Here is a 16,278-nt window from a genome sequence, read left to right as displayed (position 1 = left end):
AGTTTCTCTTTTTTAGAGTTATTTTTATTTACTTTTATTATTTTTCTAATGTATGTTTTTGAAAGAGAGAGAGACAGAGTGTAAACAGGTGAGGGGCAGAGAGAGAGGGAGACACAGAATCTGAAACAGGCTCCAGGCTCTGAGCTGAGAGTACAGAGCCTGACAAGGAGCTCGAACCCACAAACTGTGAGATCATGACCTGAGCTAAAGTCAGATGTTTAACCGACTGAGCCACCCAGGTGCCCCTGTTATTTTTTTTTAAGTAAGCTCTAGGCCCAACATGGGGCTTGAACTCACAACCCAGAGATCAAAAGTCACATGCTCTATGGACTGAGCCAGTCAGGCGCCCCTCCTTCCTAGTTTCTTAAGACCAATACTACATTTATTTTTTGTCTTGCTTTTTAATACTAAAGGCATTTGTTTCTAATTTTCTCTGCATATAGCTTTCTAGGAGTTTGGGATGGCAGATTTTTTTTCAGCTTTAACCCTTTGTTGAAGATGGAAAAAACATTAAAGCCTCAAGCCTATGTAGTTTTTAAAGTTTATTTACTGAGAGAGAGAGAGAGAGAGCGAGCGAGCACGTGCAACGGGGGAAAGGGCAGAGAAAGACAGAGACTTCCAAGCAGGCTTTGTGCTGTCAGCGCAGAGCCCAATGTGGGGCTTGATCCCACAACTGTGAGATCATGACCTGAGCCAAAATCAAGAGTCAGACGCTCAACTAAGCTACCCAGGTGCCCCTCGAGACTATGTACTTTTCCTCTGAAAGAAAAACTTTCAGAGACACTGAAACTGATTTAAGGAACTAAGGGAGACGGTTTAAGGCACTTCAGGCAGGAAGGGCATGTGAAGGGTGACAGAGGGCAGGCAGCGCCAGGACATTACAGAAGCATCCTGGTGTCATGACAGGTATGAACGAGGCAAGACAGAGATGGAGAAAACTCCACGCAGGAGCCCTGTTGTGTCTGGCCCTGCAACCCGCAATGCCCAAGCACAGCACAGCGGACCCTCAGAAAAACATTTGCAGAATGGAAAGTGACTGTCTCCACTGGAGCCTACACAGAAAAGGCCACTTTTCCACATAAACCGACCAAAGGAAAAAGATCTCCTGTGGCTGAGGTTGAATGTGACATCTCAGAAGTGAGTAAAGAAAGAAATATGCTGACACACGGCAAGGGCTCTGAAGTTGGACAGATTCAAATGCCAGCTCTGTTAACTGGTCAGGCTGCTTAATTTCTAAATCTCAGTTTCCTCCTAAGTAAAATGGTGATGACTTTAGGGCTGTCGTGAGGGTCAAGTAAACCAACTCACATAAAGTTGCTCAGAGCGGTGTCTGACCGTGTAAGGCTCCAAGAGATGCTAACAGCGAGTCTCTCCCCGTGCGAACCGGAATACTAGTTCTCCATCGGGCACTTTGACTTTATGATACTCTTACTGGTATTCGTGGAACCTACAAACAGTCACCTACGTAAAGCTGACCTCAGTGTTCTCCACCCTCCTAGATCACATCACTCCGAGCTGCCATCTACCCAGCATCACATGAACAGGACACAGGTCATGAAAGATGATACAATCTCATCAGATAATCTGTTGAATTCTTTGGGGGTGAGTCTAAGTTTACTGTCATGACAATCATTTTTCTAAGAGGCGTCAAGCAGGCTGTGGTCAGTAAATAACCCAAGCAAACCACAGGCTTCATTTGGAAGATTTAAAAAAAAAAAAAAAAAAGCCACAGGGGTGCCTAGGTGACTCAACCCATTAAGTGTCCAACTTCAGCTCAGGTCATGATCTCACCATTCGTGAGTTTGAGCCCCACGTCGGGCTCTGTGCTGACAGCTCAGAGACTGGAGCCTGCTTCAGATTCTGGGTCTCCCTCTCTCTCTGCTCCTTCCCCCCACTCGGGCTCTGTCTCTCAAGAATAAATAAACATTATAAAATATATATACCACAAACAGGCAGGCGCTGCTGTGGGCTCAGCACCGGGCTTTGTCTGTCTGCCGGTGTAGGCCACTGTGGTGTTTAAGGACAGCCCATGGAAGAATCACATGAACAGGTGGTGATTAAGGACACTGAGCAGGCATGGACATGTTTGCATTTCCAACAGCTACCCCAGTCCAACAGACTGTCATGGAAGATGTATCCAGAATGTAGCACTTTTTAATGTGATGATAGAAGCCCCAACCACAAATATGATCACTCTGATGCCACAGGATCCTCAAGCTAGGATTTCCAGAATTTTTTAAGAAGAGAGAAGCTAGAACAAAATGCCCAGATTCTAAGACACTACAGGAAAGATTCGCCAGGAGTAAGACAGATGGTCTATGAAGGTCAGGAATGTGGAGAATCCTTCAGGCACAAAGGAGTTGGTCTAACCTTGCACGAGAGAATCCACACTGGTCAAAGCCCCTTTGAGTGTACCCACTGTGGAAAAAGTTTCATGGCCAACAGTAATCACAGGAGAGAAGCCCTATCGGTGCAAGGAATGTGAGAAAAGCTTTAGTCAACGAGGTAGTCTGGCCGTTCATGAAAGACTCTACACCAGACAGAAACCCTATGAGTGTGCTATTTGTCAGAGAAGCTTCAGGAACCAAAATCACCTTGCTGTTCATAGAAAAAAGTTCACAGTGGTGAAAAGCCTTCAATCAGAAAGGAAGCTTATGGGCACCTGGGTGGCTCAGTCAGTTAAGCGTCTGACTTCAGTTGAAGTCATGATCTCACGGTTCTTGAGTTCAAGTCCCGCATCGGGCTCCCTGCTGTCAGCACAGAGCCTGCTTCAAATCCTCTGTCCCTCCTCTCTCTCTGCCCCGCCCCTGCTGGCATGCTCGCTCGTTCTCTCTCTCTCTCTCTCTCTCTCTCTCTCTCCCTCCCTCTTTCTTAAAAATAAATAAACATTTCTAAAAAATTAAAGGCTCTGTTCTTTAAAAAATAAAAAAGTAAGGAAGCTGAATTAAGCTTAACTGACCACCTCAAAGTCTGCACAAGCCTGAAACCCTATGCCTGTACACAGTGCAAAAGTTTCCACACCAGGAAGAATTGTATCCCACATGGCAAAATCCACACAGGACAGACACCCTACTGTGTGGCCAGTGTGGGAAAAGCTTCACTCAGAGAGGCACTCTGGCTGTGCACCAGCAAAGCTGCTCATGAAGACTCACCCTCTGACCACTCTCTTCAGAGAGGAAGTTCTCTTTATGAGTGAAAAGTCCAAAATCCTCAGATCAAGCAACCTATCCAATTCTATGGAATGAATGGACACTCTTTCAGAAAGATCATTGCATAAGGCAAATTGGCTTTTTTCCTTTCCTCCAAATGAGTATGAAAAATAAATGTCTTGTTTATTATAAAAAAAGAAAATTAAATTTAAAAAAAATTTAAACACCACAAATAGCACATAAGCAACTATTTCTCTAAAGGCAGGTAATAAAATATACATTTACCCTGAAGAAAAAAATACCATACCACAAACTCTGCTTGAAATGGATGACTACTGGTTCCTACGATGAGAGGTTTTTTTATTTTTTTCTCCCACCAAACCTCAAAGTCTTGACTCCTATGACAGACCATATACTTTCCCTCTTCTTGTAAAAGATCATCAGTAGTTGCTCAAAATATCTTCAACAGAGACAGGAAGTCATTCATTCATTCAAATCCTTTTCTACTTAATCATTCTATAGTCAGATTTTTTTTTAAGTATTTAAATATGATTTTATAGGGGTGCCTGGGTGGCTCAGTCAGTTGAACATCTGCCTCTTGATTTCAGCTCAGGTCATGATGCCAAGGTCATGGGATCAAGCCCCATGTCAGGCTCTGAGCTAACAGCACAGAGCCTACTTGGGATTCTCTCTCTCTCCTTCTGCCCCTTCCCCCTGCTCATGCCTTCTCTCTTGAAAATAAGAAAGCAAAACAAAACAAACACATGACTTTATGAAGTTAGTTTTACTTCTCAAGTGTTCCAGAGAATACACAGTATTTTAGTATATGCGGTTACATTAGCTATAAGACACAATTTTCAAGTCTATGTTTTAGAGACAGATATCAAGATTTTTAGAGAAAACAAATTTTTAATATAAATACAAAAAACTAGATTTCCATGACAGACACAAATAACTACCATTCACTCCCTTTACTTTCAGACAACGAGCATATTAACTCCTAAACTGTGGTCAATCTAAGTGAAAATCATAAGTCACTGCTAGAGGGGCACCTGGGTGGCTCAGTCGGTTAGGTGTCTCACTTCAGCTTAGTTTGTGATCTCGTGGTTCCTGAGTTCGAGCCCCATGTCAGGCTCTGTGCTGACAGCTCAGCGCCTGGAGCCTGCTTAAGATTCTATGTCTTCCTCTCTCTCTGCCCCTCCCCTGCTCACACGCTCTTGCTCTCTTACTCTCTCTCTGAAAGATAAACACTGGAAAAAAAAAAAAAAAAAGAACTCACTACTAGAGACAAAATTAACTTAAACTAGGACCTCAAAGAAAAACAAAGCCACTGTTTTCACGCTCCAGAAAATCTCAGATTTGTAAGTTCTTATTCACTCATACAATATATATTTGAGTGCTTAGGTCCTTGGGATACAAATATAAACAGAACACAGTGTTAGTCACTGATGGAGAGAGAAACTGAGACCACCAATTCCAGTGAAAAGTAGTACGTAGTCTTAAGAGGCTTCTACAAAATGCTGTGCGAACATACAAATACTCTTCTTGCAAACTCCGGTGCTCCTGTGACAAAGAAGAACACTGACGAATTCAGCCAGCTAATGAGCGAATCCACAAACATGAAAGAGGAAACACTTAATGCTCTCTGAACTCTCCCATCTATTTATCACCAATCCCAAACGTGCCCTGTAATCTGTGTCCTGGTTTCCAAAGCTAGCAAATGTCCAATGAGTGGTAACGAGGGACTGTTTCACAGGAATATTATGATCAACGAAACTTCACGAGGTGGCCTCTTGTTTGCCATATTCTGAGTTAAGCAGTTTATTTATAAAAAGTTTATAAGTAAATATAGCTAATTGGCATTTACCAAGTACAAATTTAGCCCTGACTTAAAACTTAATCAGCTGTGAAATGAAGGTGCCAGCACGGGTATTCTGTATTACCTCAACTAGAGAGCCAACCCCACTTGGGATGGTTTTTTGGAGCAAGCCTCCCACAGAGAAGGGTTAAACCTTCCTACCTCATTTTTACCCCGGCTCCTAACTGCACCTCTTGTGGTCATCCTTTACAATTCTACTCCCCCTCTTCGAGGGTACGTGACAGCTATACTAAAAACCCTCTGGTTCTTTAACAATATTTACGAGCACCTACTATGTGTCAGGCACTATCGTAAGTGCTAGGGATATGATCGTGAACGACATACAAAGTCTCTAGACTTTCACGGAGCCTAAATTTTGGTCAGGGGAAAATGGACAATCAACAAGTGTAGAGGGCTAGGAAACAAAACAAAATAGGGTGATGTGATAGTGCCTGTGAAGGATCTTTAGCCGGGGCAGCAGGAAAAGGATCCTCAAGGAGGTGACCTTTGAGCCAAGGCTCAAATGACTACTAGGCACTAACCATGTGAAGATCCAGGGGCAGAAGAAAGGGCAAATCCCAAGGTGGGAATGAGTCTGGGGGTTGGAAACAGCAAGGAGGCCAGCGTGGCTGAATGGAGTGGGGAAGGGAGACATGTTGAGGGAAAGGAGGTCAGAAGGGTGAGCAGGATCCAGAGCACGTGGGCCCTGCAGGGACGGAATTCAGATTTTATTTTAACGTAATGGGAAGCCCTGTTAGACAGCAGTGTGTCGGTCAGTGCCAAATCTACAGCACCAAGAAGAAGGTGTGGCACAGAGTGGACACTCAGCATATTTACTGAATGACGGAAGCTGTTAAATACAGCTATTACCGGTTCCGTGGGCTAAGTAAATGTCATTGTTTCTTCGCTCCATGTCATCATTTCAGTCTCTCCATCTGTAATGTATGATAGTGAGTAAACCCCCTTAGGAAAATAATACGACAAGCGCAGATGATGTGGAACAGGTATCCTCTCATAAACTCTGTAACTCTCCTGAAAACAAACAGGTAAAATAAAAAGACGGCATAATTATAAAGACGATGGTTAAAAGAAGAAAAAGCTGTTTGACTTGCATGTTAACCCTTAAAATTCATCTTCCCTTCTGTAAAGCCTATGAGAATACCAAGAAACAGAAAGAAAAAGGGGGTGGGGTGGGGAGAGGGTTAAACATCAGAGCATGGGCACAGAACTATTGACTTTTTCACACAGGCTTATAAGTAAGTACCAAAATCAGGACATTTTGAAGTAGGAGCAGGGATTCCTTTAACAAAAATTTAAGAAAATATATAGGCAAATGGATAATGAAATGTGATATATCCATAAAACGGATTGTATTTAGCCATGAAAAACAAAGAGCTACAACACGATGAACCTTCAAACATTATGTTATGGAAGAGGCCAGACACACAAAAAACTGTGTGTTATATAATGGCATTTACAGAAAGTGACCAGGAAAGGAATAAGACAGAAAGCAGATCAGTGATTGCCTGGGGCTGGAGTTGGGAGTGGAAAATGACTTGCCAACTGGTAAAAGAGAACTTTTTAGGGTGCTAGAAATATTCTAAAACTGGACTGCAGAGATTTTATAACTCTATACATTTATTAAATACCACTGAATTATACACTCACAATGGATGCATATACTATACCTCCATAGAGTGGTTTAAAAACAATAGAGAGGGGAGCCTGGGTGACTCAGTCGGTTGACCATCAGACTTTTTGATTTTGACTCAGGTCATGGTCTCACAGTTCGTGAGATTGAGCCCCGTGTCAGGCTCTGCCCTGAAAGCACCTAAGATTCTCTAGGTCTCTCTCTGCCCCTCCCCACTCACGCTTGCACTCTCTCTCAAAATAAATTTTAAAAAAAGAAAGAACAAGATTAAAAATATATATACCAGCTATTTTTTATACCCACATAAAAGACAGGTTTAGCTTTAAAAAAAGATGATAAATGGGGTAATGGATGTATGTCATAGCAGCAAGAGTAGGATTCCCTTAAGAGGCTGGCAAGGCAGAAAACTGAAATGCCACCTGGGTATCAGACAGCATCTCTTTATTTACTTACTTTTAAAAAGAAAAGACACATAAAAATGTATAAAGACGTTAGTATGCTCACCAACCAGATTAACTTGTAACTATTTCACTCCATCATTCATAGTATTTCTAGAATACTACCGCAAGAAATGAGCCAACATGTAACAGCTAACCATACCAGGTATGTATATTAAATAAGTGTTCCCTGGAAAGGATTACCTGGGAACTAGGAAGAAGTCAAACAAACCCATTACCAATCCCTGAGAAGCTGCAAGGAAGACTTCTACATTTTTCCTTCTCTAAAAACCCCTATTCAAAATATTCTTTGCCCAAACTCTCTAGTCTCAGGTTCAAGATATTTTGATTAATTCCGCTTAACGATTTCATGAAAGCAATACTAAGAGTTAGAAGATGTGCTCTAGTAACAGGCTTTCCAACATTAGACTCAGGCCTGGGCAGTAGTTGACCTTTCCTCTCTCCCAGTCCCACAGTAGGACAGAGGGATCTGTGTTCTCAACCAGAACTTTCGGAGCCCCAAGGGCCTACACTAAGTTTTCAAGGCTAGAGAGATACCAGCTTTGATCTCTGTAAGATATCTTATGTTTGCAAAAAGAACCTAATCTCACATTAATTAGCCAGGCTCAGGGACTAAGCCCTGGAGAAAACTCTCCCAACGCTGCAAAACCAAAACCAAAACCACCAGTGTAGACAGACAGGGCACCACAAAGGGTTTTATGCAGGAATAGCATGATCAGGTCTACATTTTAGATGCCCCGCTCTGTAACTGTGTGGAGAACAGAACTGGGGAGAGACAGGTAGTGGCTGGACAGTGGTCTGGAAGTCCAGGTGAAAGTGATGCCAGCCCACTTCAGACAGTGCAGGACAACAGGGCTAGAGAGGGGAAGGGGGAGGATGAAACCCAAGACATGAAATCTAACAGGTGGATGGCTTTATGCACCCTCAAGCCCTGCAAGTAAAAGTGAGAAAAACACACTTATTCTACCCTCTCACAAGTAAAAGCAGGGAGGAGGAGGAAGGGCACCTGCACCCACCATGAACTGCTAGGATGTGATTCCACTGGCCCTGGCTCTGACAAAGAGGAGGCAGCTGCTGGAGCCAGCTTCTCACCAATACTGTGAGGCTCTCTGCAGGTCCCCGAGTAAAATCTATTATGCTGGAAAAGATCCCCATAGTCAGCCAGGGTCTCCAAAAAAGAGGTTTGTCGTTTTTTCTTAAGCATTTACTTATTAATTTTGAGGGAGAGAGTGAGCAGGAGAGGGGCAGAGAGTGAGGGAGAGGGAGAGGGGAAGAGAGGGAGAGGGGAAGAGAGGGAGAGGGGAAGAGGGGGAGAGGGGAAGAGGGGGAGAGGGGAAGAGAGGGAGCGGGGAAGAGGGGGAGAGGGGAAGAGAGGGAGAGGGGGAGAGGGGGAGAGGGGGAGAGGGGAAGAGAGGGAGAGGGGGAGAGGGGAAGAGAGGGAGAGGGGGAGAGGGGGAGAGGGAGAGGGGAAGAGGGGGAGAGGGAGAGGGGAAGAGGGGAAGAGGGGGAGAGGGAGAGGGGAAGAGGGGAAGAGGGGGAGAGGGAGAGGGGAAGAGGGGGAGAGGGAGAGGGGAAGAGGGGGAGAAGGAGAGGGGAAGAGGGGGAGAGGGGGAGGGGAAGAGGGGGAGAGGGGGAGGGGAAGAGGGGGAGAGGGGGAGGGGAAGAGGGGGAGAGGGGGGAGGGGAAGAGGGGGAGAGGGGGAGAGGGGGAGAGGGGGAGAGAGAGGGAGGGAGGGAGGGAGGGAGGGAGGGAGGGACAGAGAGAATCCCAAGCAGGCTCTGCGCTATCAAAGCAGAGTCCCATGTGGGGCATGAACTCACAAACCTGAGCCGAAACCAAGAATTAGATGCTTAACCAACTGAGCTACGCAGATGCCTCTCCAAAACGTTTTTAACATAATGTGAACATCTAGAGTCTGCTCAACTTTGCGGCATACAAAATAACAGATCTTTCTGTATTTCAAAATAACAAACTATCCAGCAATCACGGTACAGAGAGGCCACAGTAAAGAACAACTTCCACGAGAACCTGCCCAGGTAGGTGATGAACAAATGCCCAATATAAGCGCAATGTGACAACCAGACTCGCAGATTTGGGGGTTCTAAGTCACTGGTAAGAGGACTGAGGAAACCAGAAGAAATCAAATTATTAGAAAGGGCATTTAGTGGGGTCATATTTATGTAAACATAAAATGGTAATGGTGCTCTGGACTATAATTTGGCAATATATTATAATTTTAAATGTTTATATATTCCTTTACACAGAAACTTCATTTCTAGGGAAAACAATGGAAGCAATCTAATGCCTATGATTAAATTAGGTGCAATAGCTTCCAAAGAGTGTGATACCAAAGAGAACTTTTTTTTTTTTTTTAAGTTTATTTGTTTTGAGAGAGAGAGAGATAGCACACAAGCAAGGGAAGGGCACAGAGAGAAAATGAATCTCAAGCAGGCTCCGCAACCATCCGCATGGAGCCAGATGTGGCGCTTGAACTCATGAACCACGAGATCATGACCTGAGCCGAAATCAAGAGTCAGGTACTTAACCTACTGAGCCACCCAGGTACCCCTTCTTATTTTAAATAAGAATTGTATTTACTAGCATAGAAATGCCTCCAGTCAACAGAAGTATATTGTGAAGTGGTGTTTACACAATATGACCCTGCTATATGTGTGTTTTAAATTAATAAGTTACAGACAGATCTCACAAACATAACATTGAACTAATCAAGAGAGACACACAAAGTATATACTAGATGAACTATAGTTATTTAAGGTTCAAGCACACACAAAATAAATCTTATGAATAAAGGTATTTTTTAATTCTCAGGAAGACTTTTTTCTTCTTTCACAGTATCCAAAAGACCTACAGATCTATACCGTAGGACTGTTAGTGTAAGAGCTCTGGGAGCAGCTTATAAGAACATTAAACTTGTCATTTTAAAAAATAAAGTGCTTAGAAGTCTCCTTCTCATATATGGTCATAGGCTAAGAATTTGGCACAGAACATACAGTCCCAGATATGGAGACAACCATGTTGAAACACAACAGCTGGAAGTCAGTCATGTTTCTCAAGAATCTGACATCACCTCCTTGAAATATCAAATATACCCAAAAACGCAGCAAGGCCATCTCAAAAATATTCAGGGCAATTAGTTACCCTAGAGATTCCCAGTCTGCAACGAGGCAGGTCTCTGAGAGTGCAGTGAGCCCCAGTATGAAGCCAAAGCAGCTCATCACACCGGATGGGCTAAAGCAATCTTCGGGGAGATCCATGCAATATTCACGAGGACAAATGGGAGCACAGAGACCAGAGAGAGACGGGAAGGACACACATGGGTTTGTTACAAGCAGCTCTGACGGACCCTCCTCGGGCTTCCAGATATTACCAAAATCAGCACAACTTACTCCATGGCTAACTGATCCTGCTGGCGACTATGAGCGTACGGTGCAGGGGAGAGGTGACAAGGGGGAGCTTCGGCAAGCCCTAACTGCCTTCCTAAGAAACACATGCCTGATACAGTCATAGCTCCAGAGCTCCTACTGGGGTCTTACACAGGTCGTTTGGCTAAACATCACACCCACTGCAGAAATCCACTTTCTTGCTCTTCCTGCAATGGGCTGAAGAAGTGAAGTTACAGAGGGTGGGGGTATGAAGGCAAGCTCAATTGCCGGATTCTCTGTACCAGTTCAACATGGCAGAAGTCAAGAGGGCCCTGTGGGTGAGACTGGGAACATTCTAGAACAAGCCTCACATAACAGTGATCTGATGATCTTAGTTTTGTGGGATTTTGGTAACCAACTTTAATTAGGAAAATTCTGTATCAAATATTTCCGATTTTCATATCTAATTTCCTTAATAAATTCATCTTGAAGCAAAAATGTTTCATATTTCTAAATCAAAGATTTCTATTAAACAAAGCGGCGTGTTACACAGAAACTGGGACTTCGCACACACATTTATCACAAACCTATACAACCTGAGGCAAGTCCTGCTTCTTCTCTGGGCTTCAGTATTATAAGCAAAGTGAAGCATTTGGTGATTTCAAAAGATCCCACCCAGGCTCTAAAATGCCGTGACTCTAAGGTACTCTTGTAATTTCTCCTAGAAATACTAACCAAAGGCAGTAAATAATTTTATTGCTTCCAATAATACACTCATAAGACTTAAAATTCTCATAGATTCAAGTTAAATTTTGTTCCAAGTATGCCAGTTCTGACCATGTCATTAAAATTTTCCTAGCAGTACACCATTCAAACGTCTACACTCCAACCTGTGTCTGCAGATTCACCTTCTTCCTTCCTATAAAAATGGAGGAAGTCTCCCTCTCTTAATCACAAGCCAGTTAATTCTTCCTGTGTATGAGCTTGGGGTGACATCTCCTTCCAGGAAATTCTGTCCACCACTTATCCCCTCTCTCTACTGTGTCTGTAACCTGTTCCTTGGGTCCAGATCATTTTAGTCAGAATATAAATACTCCAGATGTTGACATCTTTAAAAAAAGAAACTAAACAAAATCTTCCCGAGACCCAGCACTCCTCCAGCATCAGCCTGACCATCCGCCGGACCTCTGTACTCTCCTTCAACGTCCAACCTCTTCAAAGAAAGGTCACCTCCAACCCGTTCTTACCCACCTCGAGTCCATTCTGTACAAAGCAGTCGGAGTGATCTTCCCAAGCTACAAATCCAATACCACTCTCATTGTTCCTAACGAGAACACAGCCTGTCCTCATAGGCTCCATGTCACCTGTCCCTGCAGACCCCACATAGTTAACTAGCCTCACCTCCTACCACACACTGCACCTGGGGAAGGACACTGGTCTCTTCCTCAAACATGCCAACGCCTTCCCATCTCAGGGAGTCTGCCCCTCCCTCAGCCAGAAGGCTCCTTCTGCCCACCACCACTTCCTTTGGGCAGCCCAATTCCTATCCTTCAGGTCCACTTTAATCACAGCATCCTCGTGAGAGCCTTTTGCTGTGAGTTAAACCATGCTGACCATGTATTTCGGCTGTTTTAGCAGTCAAGCGGTTTACCACTGGACCAGGATTTCAATCAACTCACTTTGCTTGGTGGAAAGGGAGAGTTTCTCTTGTTTTGAAAGTGTGCCATGTGCTTTCTCCAATGGGAAGGAAAGAAGTTGTTGACAAAAAGCACTTAGTCTGGCATTGCATATAACCTGCAATCTAATCTCCAGAGCAGTCCTGTGCTAAGGTAACAGGTTTCTGATTTAACCAAAGCTTACTATGTGAGTATGTACCATAAGCCTTAAAAATGTTTATACCCTTTAAACTAGTAATTCCACCTCTATGAATTTACCCTGTGAAAGTAAGATATATACACACAGCAAAAAATTTTAAAGGCATTCATGGCAGCAGTTATCTACGGAGTAAAAAAAAAAAAAAAGAAGAAAAAGAAAAAAAGTATCAAAAAACCTTTATTGCCACAAAAGAGCAGTTGTACCAAACCCAAAACTGGTACAGCAAGGGAACAGCAGCTAAACAAATGAGATATAGGTTGAGTTGCATGGCATGGAAAAGCTGTCTTAACATGCTCTAAGTTCTGACACATCTGCCTTTGAAATTCATGACTAACCAAAGAGGGAACACACTGACCTTGAAACAAAGGGATCCAGAAGGAACCCCTTGAAGGTAAGAGGTATTAGAAGGCCCCCACAGGTATGTGAGGTCTCCTGGATTCATGGTGCTACAGGCCTGGGGGGCAGAAGTCCTGGGTCCTAACTCTAAAATCTGCTGGGAACCCACTGTGTGACCTGTAGGTAGTCACTTCATTTCCCTGGGTGTAAGTTTCCTATCTGTAACACACCAAAACCACAAAGAACACTTCCAATTTTACAATTATACTGTTGGGCACCTGGGTGGCTCAATCGGTTAAGTGTCCGACTCTTGATTTCAGCTCAGGTCAAGATCTCACAGTTTGTGAGTTCGAGCCCTGCATTGGGCTCTGCGTGCATGGGATTCTTGAAACATTCCCTCTCTCTCTGCCCCTTTCCTGTGCACATGTGTGCTCTCTCTCTCAAAAATAAACATAAAAAAAAAGTATACTGTCAATCATCACCTCTCCACAACAGGCACCTGAGTAAAAAGACCAAAATTTAAATTGCACGTCTACCCCTCTTTGGGTTGGAAGCCCTTGAACTAGTGACCACCCTTCTCCGAGCCTCCTTCTCCTCAGTTCCACGGGGCTCCTCCAGAGCACGGTGGAAACACCACCTGAGGCACACTGAGGGCTAACAGCTCTCCCCGTCTTCCCACTGCATCACTGGAAGCTGCCACGCCCGGCGACTTCTACAGCTGCTCAACAGACACGAGAAAAGGAAGAGCAAAGGGTTAGACACTGCTGACCAACTTCATGCCTTAACCGAACTAACTGAAGTGTTCACAGAGTGAAATAGGAAAGCTTTAAATGTTCATCAGTGAAAAAAAGAGTTACCATCTCAAGTGTTTGCTGTCTACCAGGCGCTGCTAAGAAATTTAAATGCGTTGGGGCGCCTGGGTGGCTCAGCCAGTTAAGTGTCCGACTTTGGCTCAGGTCATGATCTCACAGTTTGTGGGTTCGAGCCCCGCATCAGGCTCTGTGCTGACAGCTCAGACCCTGGAGCCTGCTTCGGATTCTGTGTCTCCCTCTCTTTCTGCCCTTCCACTTTTCATGCTCGCTCTCTCTCTCTCTCTCTCTCTCAAAAATAAATAAAAATTTTTTAAAATTTTAAAAAAAAGTTTAAATGCGTTATCTAATTTAATCCTTCCAATGATGCTAGGAGGTTAGTTAGTACTATTATTATGTTCTTACGGATGAGGAAACTGGGAAGTTAACTTGCTGAGGTCACAAATGCAAAGCTGGTGTTTTTTAGCTTCTTGTTTAAAACAAAGAACACATCAACCACTGTCATAAATTCAGGGGTTCTAGAATTACATACAGCATAGACCTTACATGTTGTGTTTCTTGCCTATTAGTAAACAGAAACTACTGCACATTTCCTTCCTTTTCCTAGATCTGAACCTGGTAATTTCAGAGGCACAGGAATTCTGAAATGACATCCTGTTTTGTCTGAGTTTTTCAAGACACCTAAAAAAGCAGGATCTTATGTACACCTACACACCATCCTTAAAGCAAAAATTAAGAACCAGGGGGAAAAAACTTTCCAAGTCCACTTCTGAGCTTGTTTTGTCAAGTAATAGTTACAAATAATAAATTCAACATTCTTTTGGCTAACCTGGTAGATAAAACTTCAACTAACCATTGCAAACTTATGTTCATACTATACAGCCAGTTACTAATTTGCTGCATTTTCACACATAAACCCAACAATTAGAAAAGTTGACGAATTTCTCTATAAATGAGCGGTCCCTCTAAAACAGACGCCAAGCCTGTCTGTGTGCATTTCAACCATTCATCAGTAACTAGTCTCAGTTCAACACAATGACCTCAGAAAGGTCTATGGACTCACCAATACTCTGTCTCCAATTTTGAGCTCTCTTTCTCCTTTCTTGATTGAACCGGCCTCTGAGAGGTTGGAGATAGATTCACTGGCAGTTTTTGTAAGGTTGCTGATCTGAGACGTAGCTGAAGGTTCCTTTGCTGTTGGCTGGGACGATTTATGGGGGATATTTGAAGGGACTGCTGGGGACGAGGTCATCATGCCGGCCGTTGAGGTGGACAGAGGCGAAGTCGCTCTGGAAGCAGGAGTCGTCTGCAGGCCGTTAGCTTCATCTTCTGCCTGCACCTTCCTTGTCAACTTCGAAGGGCGGGTGAATATGCCCTTTAGAGGCTCACACTGGAAGTACCGAACTCCTGCCACTGAACCGTCATTTTTGCCTATGGGTTCATCTAAAACAATCCCGGCCCACTGGCCCGGTGCGAACTGGGTTTCTCCCAGAAACTGGATGAACCCAGGTTTATTCCCATTCACCCAAACTCTCTCCCCGACTCGAAAGTCATCCACAAATTCCTCTTGTGCCTCAGAGGATGGCGCACTTGATGCTTTTTCACTGGATGTTGTTCTTTCCACTGGAGCTACAACTGCAAACAGAAGAAAGGATCAGAGAAGATTCACTTTCATATTCGAGCAGACCACTCCTTTCTACCTTAAAGGAAAATAAACTGGAGAAAGCCCAAAGCAACAGGAGTCACAGCATTTCTAAGGTGTGCGGTCCTTTTTTTTTTGTTTTTTTTTTTTTTGTTTGTTTGTTTTTTTTTAACAAGGAGGCAAAGAGTACTTAACCCATTAGAGCACCTGGCTGGCTGAGTAAAGCGTACAACTCTTGATCTCGGGGTTGTGAGGTCGAGCTCCACATTGGGTATAGAGATTACTTAAATCAATTAAACAACAACAAAAAAAGATAAAAGTACTTGACCCACCACTACCATTTTCAATGCTGTCGAAACTCAGTGAGCTGGTGGGATTAATCCTTACCGGCAATTATGACTGGAAAAAGTCCGGGGGGGGGGGGGGGGTGGAGTCCCTTTCCCATAGATCATAATACAGGTTTGATTTCATCTTTTCCTTTCCCCTCCTCCCTGCACATCAGGAGCAAACACCCATTCAGATCCCTGGAGACGGGCGCTATTCCCTCGTGGGCGCAGTCGTCCAGAGATTCGCAGTCATGCCTGGAGAAGGAGGGGACTCGGAGCTGCAGCCCTGCCACCTCACTCCAAGACACCAGATAAACCCCATTCCTTTGCTGGCAGAGATGTGGAAATCACAAGGGAAAAAAAAGGTAGCACTTGGCCAAACTCGCTGCTAAGGCAAGATGACTTTATGTAATCTCTACCCTGTGGCAAAAACAGAAGTTAAATTTTGCCAGAAATGTGATATTTACACTGGAAATTCCAGCATTCATCCAGCAAGTGCTCATTAAATATTTGGTATGAACTGGCCAAGTCCACAATCTTAACCACTCTATCATTTTTTTTTTTTTTTTTTTTTTTGGTTATTTTGAGAGAGACAGAGACAGCAGGAGCAGGGAAGGGGCAGAGAGAGAGGAAGACAGAGAATCCCAAGAGGGCTCCACACTGTCAGCACGGAGCCCAACATGGGGCTGGAACTCATAAAGCCACGAGATCATGACCTGAGCAGAAACCAAGAGTCAGACGCTTAACTGAATGAGCCACCAGGTGCCCCTTAAGCACACTACCATTTACTA

The 16,278-nt window shown here is 43.9% G+C and overlaps 1 protein-coding gene across 13 annotated transcripts in view; it reads right to left on the bottom strand.

The window, feature by feature from the left end:
* Positions 1-16,278, bottom strand: part of CLIP1 (CAP-Gly domain containing linker protein 1) — a 124,487-nt gene that overhangs the window by 68,721 nt on the left and 39,488 nt on the right. For all 13 annotated transcript variants that reach the window (XM_042961893.1, XM_042961897.1, XM_042961901.1 and 10 more), the window contains one exon: positions 14,583-15,154. In XM_042961893.1, the coding sequence (XP_042817827.1) occupies positions 14,583-15,154 (572 nt within the window). The remainder of the gene's footprint in view (positions 1-14,582; positions 15,155-16,278) is intronic.

The sequence above is a fragment of the Panthera tigris genome, chromosome D3 (assembly GCF_018350195.1).
Source record: "Panthera tigris isolate Pti1 chromosome D3, P.tigris_Pti1_mat1.1, whole genome shotgun sequence".
NCBI lineage: Eukaryota > Metazoa > Chordata > Mammalia > Carnivora > Felidae > Panthera > Panthera tigris.
This window is presented reverse-complemented; position numbering and strand designations above follow the sequence as displayed.